The 16,414-nt window shown below is 37.3% G+C and overlaps 1 protein-coding gene across 1 annotated transcript; it reads left to right on the top strand.

The window, feature by feature from the left end:
* The first annotated feature begins 1,524 nt into the window (after window positions 1-1,524).
* On the top strand, window positions 1,525-14,527 carry RSPO2 (R-spondin 2). Its single transcript, XM_031552907.1, has 3 exons — window positions 1,525-1,708; window positions 12,473-12,616; window positions 14,256-14,527. Exons 1-3 carry the CDS (start codon window positions 1,627-1,629, stop codon window positions 14,510-14,512), a joined length of 483 nt encoding a protein of 160 aa, XP_031408767.1. The 5' UTR covers window positions 1,525-1,626; the 3' UTR covers window positions 14,513-14,527.
* Window positions 14,528-16,414: the final 1,887 nt, after the last annotated feature.

The raw sequence follows: 16,414 nt of genomic DNA, 5'->3' as shown, positions 1-16,414 counted from the left end.
TCAAGAGATGAGAATAGTACATGAGCCTGGTCTCAGAGAACTCCAGCCTTCACAACGTGTCCCAATGTCTAAGCAGCTTCCCAACACTCACTTGGCTCCTCGTGCCGCCCACCACACACCCAGAGTGTTTTGCACAGGATAGGAGCTGAACACTGCCATACTGAGCTGGGAGAAGAGTGTTGGGGGGGATGGAGCAGCCACAGAACAAGAATGTGGTGTGCAGATGTGCGAAGGTGAGAGTAAAGCTTATCAGCTACTGGTTCCAGAGGGTGGTGGGCTTTTTCCTTTCTTCTTTTCCCAGCTCAGCTGGTGAAGTCAGCCATTAAACAACAGCTTTTATACATCCACATAAGATAAAATTATTGGAGTACTATGTTAGGGCATAGATACACTGGAATACTTTAAAACACAGCAATTAAACATGGTCTTTGCTCCTTGGACCAGCTGCTGTCAGAATGACCCCTATTCAAATGCTCTTGACATCTCGAAGACGTTTCCCTTTTCATGTATAATATTTCTCTTTTGTTTCTAGTAAACTAGATGTAAACAGGCAGACTTCTGTGAAGTCCTGTGACCAATTAAGTATCTAAGAAAGATCTATTATTATGTTATTCTGGTTTCAGGAACAACTTGAGCCTTCAGACCTCTGCTAACCTGCTGTGCTGACTCAGCGCCTAAGAAGGAGCTGACTGTGTGTAGGGCAGGGACTGTTCCCTGACTCTGGAGGAAGGCAGAACAGTAAAGACTCATAAGGGCATAGAAGGATGCAGCCAGGGTTTGTTGTACTATCACTCAAGTCATAAAAAAGAGAGTATATTTAGTTGGAAACATAAGAGCTTGTGACCTAAAATGTTGATTAGATGCAAATGCCTTTCTTCTGAGATGCCTGTGCATGTTGTATTCAACTCATTTTGGGTAGAACCTCATAGAAAATAAACTTACAGATTCTCTTTCTTTTTGGAGATAATGGTCTTTATTTTTATTACAAAGATCTAGAAGTGACTGCAGGAAGGTGCTACAGTAGAGATGATGTGTACATAGCAGGTGTTGTACCCATTCTGTAGTTTGCTACACTTAATACTGCTGTGTTCACAAGTCAGAAGTTGCATCTGTGTTGATAATGAATTTCAATGGAAGTACCATTCCAGATGCATAGATTATGGTGCCAATATTGTTATATTTTGCTGCTGTTTTGTACTTAAATGCTCAGCTTCAAATTAGAATTGAGCATACAAGTTTAGTTTATGAATTTTATGTATCTTGATCTCTGTTTATACCTTTATTTAAAATGTATCAAGTTCATTAAATTGCTGTACATGCTAGTTAAAAATAAAGAGATTATATTTCTTTTTATCCACTTCCCAGTGCAGAAGCTTGACAATGAGTACACTTGCAGAACCTCCTTTTCAAAACTACTTGTAATCATGCGGTAGAGAACATTTTACAGAAAAGAGGACCTCCAGCCTAAATAATTTCCAAATGATCTTAAAGTGTAATTTTTCTTCTTCTTATTTTGTAGCTAGCTATGGATCAAATCCAATTTGCAAAGGCTGTTTGTCTTGTTCAAAGGATAATGGATGCATCAGATGCCAGCATAAGTTATTCTTCTTCCTACGAAGAGAAGGAATGAGACAGTATGGTGAATGCCTGCATTCCTGCCCATCAGGGTATTATGGACTCCGAACGCCAGATATGAACAGATGTTCAAGTGAGTGGTGTGGGTTTTTTGTTTGTTCTGTTGATGTTTTTGAAAGCTCACATACAGTTTTTATTGGGAAGCCATAATTTACACTCTGTTTTTAGGGTGATATGTGGTGGAACATAATATTTTTATAGCCGTCATGATCTTCATAAAAACTTATTTGCTAATGTCCAAGCTCACACCAAGATCTGTTATGTTCAGCAAATTAAATAGTTGTTGTGTTAGCCTAGCTGTTGTTATTGCTTCTTTAATTTTAATTAAGATGAAGGTTAGGAAAGAGTTATGATTTAAGCAGCTATTTTTTAAAAAAATAATTCTCTTTATATGAAAATAAGAAAAGATTAAGCATATATTTAACAATGCTTCATGTAGATAAAAGCCCAGTATATGCACTGGGATACGGGTGGGCTTCTCATCAAGCTTTTTGTTCCGACACGATTTTCAGGTGACCAGACACATCGCAACATACATGTTTTAATATGTAAGTGTTGCTGTTTTAATAAAACAGATGTACTATTAAGAACAAACAAACAACCTTTCACTGTTAGTGCTGCATTTTATTTGGAAATTTACAACCTGCTAATGTGCAACAAGATTCCTTGTTTGCGTGTTGGTGCCTAGCAGTACGGCTGTTAAGGCCTATGAGTGCTCTGGTATATCTGCACGTTATTTCACTGCTATCTGGCACTTGTGCCTATTTGTATCGATTTTTCCATATGCTCATATGTGGACGATTACCCATATGGATTATTAATCATTGCTACCACCCCTAATTCATAGTTTTTTCGTGTGTCATAGTCTGACCAGAATTAGGTCACCAAACTGAAGAACCTGAAGTGAGAAACAGCTTTTCTTTGCTTCCTGAACTAATCAGACATTCATTAAATGTAGGGCACTCTCCCGTGGGTCCTGCAACATGTCACAGGGATGCACTGTGTTGTGAGGAAGTGGGTGCTGTCCTTCAGATCGCACATAATCTTGACAGGCCTATGAGGTCATTCTGTGGCACTTTTGGCTGGAATAAGAGCATTAACTGCAGTGCTCTGGCCACATTCCAGCCCTTGTAATGACATCTCGCCTGTTTCTCCCCGTTCCCTGTGCGGATGCAGTGGATATGGTATTCCTTGCTTTGTGATAGGTAGTGCTGTTGAGTGCTGCCTAATCTGTACCAGGTGGCTAGGTTTTGATGAAGAATTCAATGAGAGCAGAAGAGCATTTATACATCCCTTCTGTAAAACAATTTAGGAGCTTGGCCTTAATTTTCATTGCATGGTTTTGAATTCAGCAACTTGTCCACTTTCAGCCTTTTGGGAATGGGCTGTAAAAGCTAGGCAACATGAAAAAGTTTTTGAATATTGTTACAGTTTTGGGAAATATATGAATGTATTTATGTTAGCCTGTACTGTGTTTGTGAGATAGGAAACATTGTCTGTGCGGATAGTTGTTCTTTGCTTTCTTTCAAGCAAACAAACTGTCCCAAAAAACCCCAAAGCTTGCAGAAGGTGAACTGTGAATTCAATACCACTTATTCTACATTTTTACCACTTACAGAAAGTGGCCTTTTTTCCTAAATTACAGGATTGGTTTTGAAAAGCACAAATGTGAGGCTGTGTCCAATCTATATTGGCATGTGTTGAGTGCTGGATATTTAACTCACCCTCATGCCTTTGACAGTCTCTCCCTCTGAGAATAATTATACAGTTGCATTTACAGACCAGTGCTGGTTCCCCTCCAATGATTTTTGAGCTGTGTATTTTTATTTTGGTGTGATCGCCAACTGGTGTATTTATAAATCATATCTGCGTTTTTGTCTTGGTTTGGTGATCTTGCATGGTACACACGTTGTGTTGTGGACACAGACGTTTTGTGGATTCAAGCTGAGATAAAATAAACATTCCTGAAAAATAGAATAGGTTTTGTCCTATTTGATGTCAGATACTTTTAGTTACAGCTTGTTACAGACAATTGCTCAGATAGTATTATCTCAGCTAAAAATAATAAAAATTCTGGCTCCATTGAAATCTGTCTGCGAGTTGCAGGGCTTGAACTACTTAGGTTGAAATGATTTCTGCCCTATTAATGCCTTTACAGGCACAAATGCTGTTTAACGTTTTATTACTGGAACACTTGCCCATTTTTGTTCAAGAAGCTATAGAACATATTTTTATGGAAAATGTTGACATGATTTTAAAAGCCAAACATAGTTAGTGCCAAACGTAACACAATAAATACTACAGCCAAGTGCAACAGCTCCAAATTTATGGAAATTTTGAATTTCAAGGCTGATTTTCTTTTCTACATGTAAGCAGTATGCGTCTCTTGAATTTGCTGAATGGTTCTAGACTGTTTTTCTAGTAACAGTGAATCATGTACTTTCTAAATTGGTTTTCCCTAGAAATCGATGTAGTGCTTCCTGCTGGGGCTTATTTTCATCTGGAACACTGAAGTCAAAACACTTGAACATGAAATTGAAAAGTGTTGGGTCTTTCCTCCACAAGAGTGCCCAAGAAGAGTGCTACACTTCATTAATTTTCCAAGAAATTTTAATAATTAATAACTTTGAAGCGAGGAGGAAAAAAATCTTCTGAGAAAGACAAAACAATAAACCTGAATAAAAGAATAGAATGAACTCTGTCACCCCAGTGGTTGTTTCAACTTTGGTTTAAGCCTATCTTGAATCTTTCAACCTGGTCAGTGTCTATGGTAAGCTTTTTGGGGGAAGACATGGTAACAGTTTAGAAATCACAGTTCCCTTCAGCTTGAGTTGGCAACTCCATTTGTTTATGTTCACCTTCTTTCCTCATGGGAGGACCAGGCATTTCTAAAATTGTCATTAGCTGTTCCATGTGCCTTCAGTGAAAACAAGATAAAGAGAAGCTTTTAATAACTATCTTGTTAATCCATTATTTATAATACACATGAAGTTAATTCACTGTGTAAAGAAAGATAATGATTTTTTTTTTAAGCTTTCTTACAAAATGGCAAGGTATCATTAATATTTAATGGTTTAATTATTGCTTAGGTAATATAGCAGAACATACAAAGCTCGGAGGCTGTTTATTTAATTACTTATTTATTTACAATTGTGGTACAGGCATCAGAGGCATCAGATTTTTTATTTTTTTTTTTCCACTTATTCCACTACTTTTTCCTCATTCACATGCTTCTTGGTAAGTATGTGGTCGTGTTTTTTTTAATTTTTGACCTTATTTTGTATTTTCTACCATTCTGGCAACAAAAAATCTTAATAGTGCTTTGAATTAAAGATTTCTTAAAGCTGTAGTCAATTTAGATTTAATATACCAGTTGTGTATTTGTAAAATACTAATTAAAACCACTTTGGTTTGGCAATTGTTTAAACGATCTCAACTAATAATAAATCGAGATTAGAACATAATAGAAATATATTAAGTGTTTAGTAAATGAATTTATTAAAATAATAATAATAATCCTCATTATGGTATTTTATAAGCAGCATTTTATATTGCAAGCACTGATCTCTGTGAAATGATAGACCTGGGGTAAACTTCAGTAATGATTACTGGCAAGTGGTTGCATTTGTTGTTCTCCAGACTCATGTTCATCCACTGCCAAAAGCTGCAGCTCGAAAAGAATTTCTAGTTTTAATACTAAATCCTTCAGCTACTGAAGCCTCTTCTGTTTAGAAGTTTGTTAGCACTCTTATAGTCTGAAGCTCTTTTGCTCGTGATTTTACTCCTCCATTTCCTTAAAGCCAATTGATGCTTTGCTCTTTGTTTTTTCATAGAATCACAGAATTGTTTGAGTTGGAAGGGACCCTTAAAGGTCAACTAGTCCATCTCCCCTGCAATGAACAGAGATTTCTACAGCTGTATGGTTTGCTCAGGTCTTGACTGTGTCCAGGAACAGGCATACACCACATCTCTGGGCAACCTGTTCCAGTGCTTCACTACTCTGATTGCAAAAACTTATCCCTATATTCAGCCTAAATCTCCCTTAATCCATCAGTCACTCAGCTAATTCTCCATCTTCTACAAGAACTGCTCACATCAGAGCTTACTTTAGCTCTGGCCATCTCCTTCTCTTAACAGCCCCGTCTGTCCCCCACGTGCCTTTATCTTCTGTCTTTAGGGTGAATTATGAAACCCACGGCAGGGAGGTTGGAGCTAGATGATCTTTAAAGATCCTTCTAAGCCATTCAAGGATTCTATGAAATGTGTAGTCCAGCTGTATTTTTGAAATGTCTCCTAACTCAGGAAATTCTGCATGGGAATCAGCGTAGGAGGTGGTATGGAGTGCCAAGGAGTGCTAGCAGCCCGTCAGTATGGCAGCCTGGGGGTAACACTGGAGCACCAGGGCTGCAGAAGAAAGGCGAGAGAAGCAATAGAAGCATTTTATGCTTCAATTTGATTTTCAAAGGTATTAGGTTTCCTTGCAATTCAACTTATTCTGGCATCTTAAATGCTAGTTGAAGATGTACTGTGGAAGGACAGTATTTGTTTTAATAACATCATACTTTCTTTAAATGCAGTAAAGACTTAAGTATTCACAGGAGTGCTTTTTTTTTTTTCTCTTAATCATACCAAACGTATGTACCTGGGTCAAAATTTAATTTATATTTTGAATTCCCAGGCTTTTGATTTTTTTCCTTAAAATATGAGTCTGTCAATTGTTTAATGCTTATTATAACAGAAGAACTAGTAGAATTGTCTTACCATGACTGTCAGGAAGTCAACACAGGCCAGGGAAACCTTTTTATGACTGTAGTTCACTGGACCTGGCTTGTAATCCAGGCCTCTTACCTCCAGAATTCTTTAATTTACCATTTATGTAGTGCTCTGTAAATATTGAAAACTTTATCTACCTTAATTAGATATATTTTTGTAATGATATACAATATCAGTATTCACATCAATATAAATTAGATAAAGCCTAAATCAAATATTTTATTGCTGACTAGCTAAATACTCTTTTTCTACAACAGATTGGTTTCTCTAATATTGACTGATATAAGCTTCATGACTATTACATAAAATAATAATATAATAGAAACAGTTTGGGAGAAAATTATTTCTAAAGTGCCATGGGGTGCTTTGCTTACTGAAAATAAAGTAGAAAGATAGTTTGGTTTCTAAGTTTTGTCCACAACTAATTTTTTTGCTACTCTGTTTCAGTAAACAAAGTCTAAGTTGTTTTAAATTTCTGTTTTAGGAGTCTTTTCTGACAGTGCCCCTTTTGAGGGAGATATTCTCTTCCTCCAGAGGATAAAAAGATTTTGATGCTCTGGTTCTGTAGGTCTCCTGACCATTGGTTGATGTGGGAGCACAGTACTAGTTCATGCAGGGAGTGATGGGGATGCTTCTTTCTTGAGTATGTTCTGCAGCTGTTCTCAAGCATGGGAGCACTTTGACATATCATAATCTATCTTTGCACTGTACTGAAATGTCATTTACTCAAGTTCTTGTTCTTCTCTCAGGCTAAATTCACAGATTGCACAGTATCAATAGACTTTCTATCAGAGTCAGTATATATTTTGTATCATAAATCACGCTTTCAGAGCTCTATTGAAGGGATACATCTTTGTTTAGCTTAGTTTCATCTAACCGCTGAAAACACTTCAGCAGTGCGCTTCAACTTAATTTCAGCCCATCTTTGCTTCCCCAAAGTAGTGACTTTTTTTCCACCCTTTCCCCTGAGAGGTGAAGTCATGGAGCTGTGTATTTACAACCACTCCTGTGACAGTTTGTGATCGAAAATAGACTTGTAGAAAGTCAGCTTTTCTGACTGCTTCATTTCTCACTTGTCATTCTGCAAATGCATATTTGTCATGACAGATTGTATCTCTTCAAGAGGTTTTAATATTGTTTTTGTCCATTATACTGGGCTGTAGTCTATCTGATGGCGTAAAAAAAGTTACTAGTTTAAAATTGCTCTTGTTGCAGCAATTAGGATCTTTGCCATGGATTTCAGTGAAGTCAGAATCTTGTAGCCTTTACATACAGCTCTATTGGGAATATGGTGTAACACTTTAAGAAGTGCCATCTGTTTAGAAATGGAGCGTGCTAATCAGACATAGCACAGATTTCTGTGGGTCCCTCTAAGTGCATTTTGAAGTCTGGACATATAAAGATGGTAGCAGAGGAAGACGTCTGGTTTTCATGTGGTTCGATGGGTATTTTATACCTTTCAATTGGTAGGACAGAAGCAATAATGTAACTTCCCAAGATAGAAACATTAGAAAGAAAAGAGAAAACTATGCTAGATGAGATACAGTGAGAGTGCAACAGTGAGTCTGGGAGATCTTGGCTATGTAGTAGCAGGTAGTTTGTTCCAGTGGGATATACGGAGATGTGATGTTGAGCAGGAGTAGAAGGGATTTGGATCTGGTAGGAAGCAGACCCACTAAGAATTGAGTACAAGGAAAAGAAGAGGTAAGGATTCTAACCTGCAGACTTCTTGTTGCTAGCTGGATGGGAACAGCAGCAATGGAGCACCTTTTCTTCACTCAGGTTCTGAAGACTAAGTGTCCTAGATTCTTGTTGCCCTGCAAGTGTGGTTGGCCTGCCAAAGGTATGTGATTGCTCTTTAGGGTTCTTCTGCATTACTGAATTAATCAGTTCGTTCTCTCCTTGACGTCAGCCTTCTGTTTCTCCAAAGCATCCATTTCTAGGCTCCTCCTTCTTGCTACTTCTAAAATTTCTCAGCAGTTACCCCTGTCTATCTGGAAGCCTATAGTGACCATAATTTTCTGTTTATTTTTAGAGCAAAAATCAAAGCATTTCAGAAGCATACTGGGGGTTGTGAATATCTGTTTCCTTCCTTTACAGAACTGCTTCTATGTAGAATCTTAATTATGCACTTAGATCTACAGGTAGTAAGATGAATCCACACAATTGGTTTTGTCAAGAGTCTTCTCTTGATTAAAAACAAAAAAAGTCTCACATTCCAGTTGATTAAAATTAACTAGTGAATTTAAAAGGCTTTAGAAAATTAAGGAGGATTCTACTTTTCTTTGCCACACTTAGACATAAGATGCTAAGATGAAAAAGTTCAAATGGTTGAAAGCTGTGGCGATCAGAAGGAAGCAGTTCAGCTCAGTAACTGTGAAAAATATTTTCAGATTTTTCTGTTGTTTTGTGTAAAGGATAAAACCACTTTTTAAATGCTACTTTTCTTAATTACAAAGGCTGCTTTGAAGGTAGTGCCTCCTATTTATTTCTATGGGAGCTACAAGAGGTACAAAGAGCACAATTTAATAGAGCAAATTCTCAGCTACAAAACACCATTTTTAACAAAGTCACCACCACTAGCTTTGTTTTTTTTTTGCCAGCAATGAACAAGAGCCTGCATGCCGCACTCATAAAAATCTGCCTGTGTGGAGATGGTCCACTTTTTTTCACAGCTACTACAGCAGCATGATTGCTAGGAAGTTGAACAGATGGGAGTAAGAAGGCAACAAATATGGACTATACAGTGGGTGAGATAAGACAATCCAGCCAAGATTTGCAATGTGCTCTATGGGCTTCACGCTGGCATGAGGCCTGGTGTTACCATCTTTGCAAGAGAAAGGTTGTGTTCTCCTCTGGCCTGATGCTGGAAGTTTGAGCCTTCAGCTTTATCAGTGTCATGATGTGGTGGTCAGAGTTGGTGGTTTGTCCAGGTTCCAGGGAAATCCAGAAGGATCATCCATTTCCTATCCCAAAAAGCACTGCAGATCATCTGCTTTTTCTTCAATGGTTAACTCATATGGTGTCACACCATAGACTGCTGATTTGACTCTGGCTCGTAGAGGTGACATCACGTCTCATCACTGGTAATGACTGGATCCAGGAAACAGTCACCTTCAGCCTTGTTTTGGTTCAATAGATCCTGACAAACATGCATACAGTATTCTGTCTGTTTCTATGTGTGCATTTGCACACGTGCAGGGACCCACCTGGCAAAAAAATTGTGATATTCCAACACTGCCACCATCATTTCCAATGCACTGAAGTCAATATTCAGCTCCCTGGTCATTATCCATTGATTTGTGTGGATGAGCTGATCAAGAATCTCTTCATTTTGTAGTGTGACAGCTATGCATGGCCATCTGGAATGTGGCGTTTCTTTCATGTCACTGTTACTGCTGAAATGCACCACCTACCACCTCACTGTGCTCACATCCATTCTTTGATCTCCATTCACTTGCTTCAGCAATCATCGATGATTGTCAGTGAGTGCAGTTTTTTCAGTTCTACACCTTGGCTTCATATGCACTTCCATGTCAGACATCATTTTGTCAGATTGCCCCTCTGTTGCCATCTGTCTCATGGCAATAACATGTAATGGGATGTTGGTGGGAAGGTTCAGCCTCTACTGCTGTACCACCAACATCTGCCTCTGATGTTGTGGGTCAACATTAAAAAAAAAAGATAAAAATAGGAACAGCCCTTGTATTTATTTGCACACCATTGTGTCTTAATAATAGAGAATCAGCATTCTTTAAATCTTCAACTGAACAACAATATGCTTTCCCTTTCTCTGTCCATGTTGATATATGTAGATATAAAAGAATTTTATAAATGCATCTATTGATTTATTAAACTCAGAAACAGTTAATTTATTAATATCACATTGATTGAAAAGACAAGTAGAGGTGATTTGCTTACAAAGCATTAAACGATATAAACAGGTGAAGCCAGGCATCAAAACTAATTTAAAAAATTTCAGTTTTATAACCACTTCTCTGATAGTCTATGATTAAAAATAGAAAGTTAGCATTTCTAACTTTTGGAATACTTTCTTTACCTCTTTAGCTGATTGGAATTGTCCTGCAAGGCTTAGAGCTGCTTGAGCATCTTTAATGGTTTGAAACATTGCAAGTAGCACCTAATAATCTCACATTCCAGGAATGGTTATCAGTCTGGTGAATTAATACTTCAATTTCAAAAATGTTCAGATTTTTTTTAGTGTTTTTCCCCAAACTGCATCCTATATGGATTAAATAATAGGCGTTTCATATTTGAAACCTTAACCATAGCCCAAGAGCCCTACTATGTCTTCAAAATATAATTGTCATGGCAAAGGCTCTACTGTAACACAACCTTGCAGACACATTCACCTAGAGAAGTGACTTTGAAGTGTTTGTTGCATGAAAACTGATATTCTGTTCTTTGGAGGCTGGTGCAAACTTTGGGAGAAGGAAGTGGTAAATCTTGGGAATTTCCTAAAGGAAGACTGTGGGTAAGAAGGCAAATTTTGCTGCTGCTATGCACAGAAATTCTAGGAATACCTTTCAGAAATGCTGTACACTGGATTTGCTAGCAAATGGATTGTGTGATTGTCTCTACACAATGAAATGTGTATCTTTGGCAGTGGAAGACTTCAAATTTTGATTTGTGAGTCCTTTCTACACCAAAGATGTGCCAACATTTTTATTATTATTATTATTATTTCTAATCCCCTCTATGCAGACTGCCTAATTTCTTGTCCAGTGTCACAAGAAATCTGATCTGGAAAGTTTCTATACAGAACAATTTCTCACCACACAGTTTAAGTGTTGTGGTATGCCCTATTACAGCCTGAATCATATGAATAAATATTAAAATCCATTTCATAAAGATTGGCTAAATTTGCAGTGCAGGGAGTGGAATACCAATGGCTATTTCAGAAGTGCCTATGGTTATTTATTTATTTATTTATTTATTTATTGTTTTAGAGAAGAATGAAAAATGAATGAATGACATGAATGACCAAAACATTTAGTACATCATTACATGAAACGAGTAACAAATGCTTACTGCTGTAACTTTAGCTGAAGACAGGATAGAGTTAATGCAATTTACATGAATTAAGCACATTTGCTTAAAGAGTGGATAAAAAATGATAAGCTTTAATGTGTTCATTATTGTTTCAAGTATAATGACTTTTACTTTTGAAAGTTTTTCCAGGCATTTTTTCTGTGTATGTATGAGAGACTTCCATGGTCTTCCATGGAAGTATTTCTGTTTTACAGGGGTGCATATTGTTGTTGGTATCTAGTTTGTTATCAGTTTGCCGTGTTTTAGTATGAAATAAGAAGTTTCTGAATGGTCTGCTTATGAGTCCATAGTCTGCTGTGGAGGATATTTGTCCAGAATTATTAGGGAAATTCTATATTTTAAAAGGCAATAGGTTGTTTTTTTTTTTTCTTTCCCCTTCCCCCCCCCATTATTTTTATTGCTTTGTCTTTCAATCATTTAATAATGGTTATCTTTTATGCATGGACTTCATTGATAATAGAGAAATTACATCCAGAACAGTTCTATTTAATTATTTGTTTTTGCCTGGTAGGAAATGCATGTGTGTAGATATGGAAATCAAACAAAGCTAAATAAATGTTTTCATGTATTATTTATAGGAGAAGTAGTCAGGGAAAAATTTGTATCCTGCTTGCAATGATAAATAATAAATCAATTGCACTACATGTAGAGCAGATCTAATTCCCCAAATAACCTGTTTGCCTTATGTTCCTTAATATTAATTAAACAGAAAATAATGTATATTTTTCCTCCAAAAAGATCAAATCAGCTCAGAAGTCATTTGATTGGAAGCTTTATCAACATTGTTTATTATACAATAGAATTAAAAGGATGTATGGAACAAGCGATTCAGTTAACTGGTTTCTCCTAAATAGTGGATAGATTTCAGGATGGCAATATTTCTCAACACAGTACTTAAGATTTTGCTATTCTATTCCTTTATAAATCCTTTCAATTTGAAGCTTCCCCTAACTTAGCAGCATTTTTGTTCCTTATGATCCTTTCAATTCAGGATGCAGAATAGAAAACTGCGACTCCTGCTTCAGCAGAGACTTTTGCACCAAATGCAAAGCTGGCTTCTACTCCCACAGAGGCCGCTGTTTCAGAGGTTGCCCACCTGGATTTGCTGCCTTGGAAGAACTCATGGAGTGTGTGGGTGAGTCTTCCAGCCCAGTAGTGCTGCTGAAGCCTACTTTTTTTTTTTTTTTGTCCAGGTGGCCAGGTTTGATTGCTGATAACACTGCTTTTAAGCTAATACTTAGTAATTCCTCTACAGTGCCTGACAGGAGGTTGTAGTGAGGTGGGAGTTGGCCTCTCCTCCCAGGTAGCAGTGAAAGAACAAGAGGTAATGGCTTCAAGTAGCACCAGGGAGGTTTGGGTTGGATTTAGGAAAAATTTATTCTCAGAAGGAGTGGTGAAGTATTGGGACAGGCTGCCCAAGGAGGTGGGGGAGTCACTGACCCTGAAGATGCTTAAGAAAAAGGTAGATGTGGCACTGAGTGACATGGTCTAGTGATATGGTGTCGATGGTTGGACTAAGTGATCTTAGTAGGCTTTCCAACCTTAATGATTCTATGATTCCTATCAAGAAATATTCACTAAAAGATTGTGTCTGGATCTCTTTCTCCATAGTAATATATTTATTCCTCTCAAACTTTGAAAGAATACACTGTTGGGAATGCTTTTCAGCATCAGAATATTCTGTCCTGTAAATCATCTCGTATGTACATTTGTAACTCAGAATTTGTAAGATTTCAGGAAGGCCTCTTTTTGCTGAGAACTTGAATGCCCATTGAATTTTCACCTCCATAAAGTACCTGCTCCTTTGTTGTTTCATGAAATCCAGAACCCAGGGGCAGGGCAAGTTGGATCATATGCCCTGTTCATGAAACTCAGCAATATCTGGGCATCAGAGTCACTTTTAGTTTCTCTACTGTACTATTTTGCAAGTAACAGGGAAGCAAAGGAGTTGGATACAGCAGCCCATATGGATTGCTCATTGTATCACACGTGTTGTACTGGGCATTCATTCTATAAGCAAACTTTTCTGCTGGTGGAGGGGGAAATTAAAAAAAAAAACAACATACAAGTCCTGTAGGTAGGAATATGTATAGGTGGTCACATCCACGTGCAGGATAAATGAGAAGATGTGAACTGGAGGAGAGTGAGCAGTAGAAACTCCAGCTGGTCTTCTATATTTTGACTCTCTTGATTCAGAACAGGGTAGATAATTCTTTGCAGGCTCTATAAAATCTGTAGCTGAGTTCAGACTTTTTACATTTTCAATTCTACCTTTGAAAAAATGGTTTTTTAGTATAAATTTACTTTGTAACTCTCAGTTGGTTCTGGCAACTTTGTGAGTCTCATATCTTGGTGTTTTACCTTGAGGTAGATATCAGAACAGACTCCTCATTTCAGGAAAAGTCCTTTTGTTTCATGACGGAGAGGACCTAGAAATGTGAACTCCTGAGATGTACACTTCCAGGTTACAAATGAGTACGATTTATCAAAAAGAGGAAAAAATTAAATAAATCTCAGAATTTTAGGAGGGCTTTGAGACTGACATGATGTCCATACAGGCAGATTGATAGTGTAACTCTTTTATGCTTGGGGTGGCAGACTGAAAAGACTCTTTCAGATTCTGTGAGATATTTTGTTTCTATGTTTTTGCCAGTAAACAGTAAATCTTTTAAGTAGTACATTCTAATTTAAATGGTCCTTGCTAATTAAAAAATCTTAAAAAGAGAAGGAGAGAACCAGAAGAATATCTAATAGGTTTTCTTTTGCTTTATCAGAAGGCTGTGAAGTTGGTCAGTGGAGTGAATGGGGAATTTGCAGCAGAAATAATAAAACATGTGGATTTAAGTGGGGCCTGGAAACGAGAACAAGGCAAATAGTGAAGAAGCCAGCGAAAGACACGATACCGTGCCCAACCATCGCAGAGTCCAGACGGTGTAAAATGGCTGTGAGGCATTGTCCAGGAGGTAAGCCTAGAGCATGCCACAAAAATCTTTATGAGCATTCCTTAACAGAAATCCTAGTTCTAACTTGAAAACAGAGCTATTTCATCTCAGCAAAAGCAGAAATCCCGTCTCTGCTCTGCCAGATGAGGCTGATAGGCGGTAGAGCTGCTGTGGACCTCATTTCTGCAGCAGGACTTGAAGGAGAGGCTCAGCATGGCAATGATTAGTCTCTCAGTGGACTGTGAAACTGTTTTCCTGGTGTGGTTTTTCAAAGAGGTATCTCATCAAAGGACTGGGACATGTTATAGCTCGAGCTGCAGCATAAGAACTGTCGGGATTGTGGAATATCTAGTTGTGTTGCACATTGCAGGAAAGGTCATGAGTCTAAATGTTTCTGCAGGTGACACAGTGCTGGTGTTATGGGTATTATTAAGTGAAGAAACTTACACTTGGCATTGTTAGCTGGAATTATTGGCTAAAATGTTACTTGTTCTGAATATCTTGTTTCGGTCAGGGCCAAACCATGCATTTCATTTCCACAACAAAAGTAGTAATGGTCAATTACAAACTGGATCTGGTAAAAAATCACAAAACATATAGTTATATAATGAATAGTGAACTGATGTGATAGTAAGCAGCAGTGTCACACTCTGCACTGAGTCTGACTGACGTTTCATACAGACCTCTGTGATTAGCAGAAGTCTCTGGAAACACTGAGCTTATTGCAAGTAATTTTAAACATAATCCAAATAAGAGATTGTTCTTAAGCTGCATCAGAATGATCTATGGTATAATGATATAAGGCCCATATTATCATCCTTTGAATTATTTACATTTTTTAAGACTTTGTTCTTACATTCTGAGTTTATTGGTTAGTTTTCTATTACATGTAAAATAAGACAGTAATTTATATATTAAAAAATGAAAAAAAGTTATTCTGTTTAGCAGAATAACTGGATTTGGTATCAGTTCTGTCAGTGCAGTAGAGAAGTGATACGTCTTGAGATGAGATGAAAAAACCTACAAGATGAACAACTTTGGAAAAAGGAAGAAAAAAACGTAAAAATCAGTGCTGATTGCTCTGTCTAATATTATTATCTGGAAATTTATGTCACAGACTGAAGATTTACCTTATTTTTATTGGATTTCAAGATAGAGGTAGATTTTCTTTAGAGTAAGGATATCTACTGTCTGATCTGCATCAAGATCTTTGTTCTTCTTCTCGATGTGTATCAGAAGAGTTGTTTCAGAAAGCGCAAATTCTAAGTGAAAGGCTGGTTTCCCATAAATCCTAAAGATTCTAGTCCTCTCCTGTCCTCCCATCATGTGGAATTCCCTGAATGTATTTTTGGAGATAAAAAATAAATATATATTAATATATATTTATTATAACAAATAAATAAATACAAAACTGCAGGTTTGCATTCTCCACACTGAGTGCTGACGATTGCTACTGTACCAAATCTTGTCTTGTCTCCTGCTTAGTTGTATGTTTCAATTATGATTTTCTACGCAGTTGGTCTACAATCATGTTTATCGTATTTCATTTCGTTAGCAGGCCGCCCTATTAGTCATTCAAAATGCTTAGCTGCTTTCTCAATCGTGGTGAAGTATCAGGAGGCAGTGACGCTGGGTATGGGGAAACTCAAGTCAAGCGGATTTTAGATTGTTTCTGTTAAATAAGAGATTCTGGGACTTGAAAAAATGCAACATTTTAGAAATTTCATAATTCAGATTTTTAACTGAGGAAATCAGAAAAAATGCAGTTAGTGGCACTCAATGACGGAAGAACAATAATCCCTGGAAATATCTGTTGAGAAGCTACGTTAAATCCTTTCATCTGAACCTCTCAGTATATAGAATCTCATAGATTGTAATGGATTAAATTCAGCACAGAAAGTAAGGATGTTTTTGGTTGAACAGGGTCAAATGAAGTGCTTTTGGCATGTTTTCTATTTATGTACCTTTTACTGTTACTATTTATGATCCAT

This window comes from Meleagris gallopavo, chromosome 3 (genome assembly GCF_000146605.3).
Source record: "Meleagris gallopavo isolate NT-WF06-2002-E0010 breed Aviagen turkey brand Nicholas breeding stock chromosome 3, Turkey_5.1, whole genome shotgun sequence".
NCBI lineage: Eukaryota > Metazoa > Chordata > Aves > Galliformes > Phasianidae > Meleagris > Meleagris gallopavo.
The sequence above is the reverse complement of the archived record's forward strand: the minus strand, read 5'-3'. Positions and strand labels throughout refer to the sequence as shown.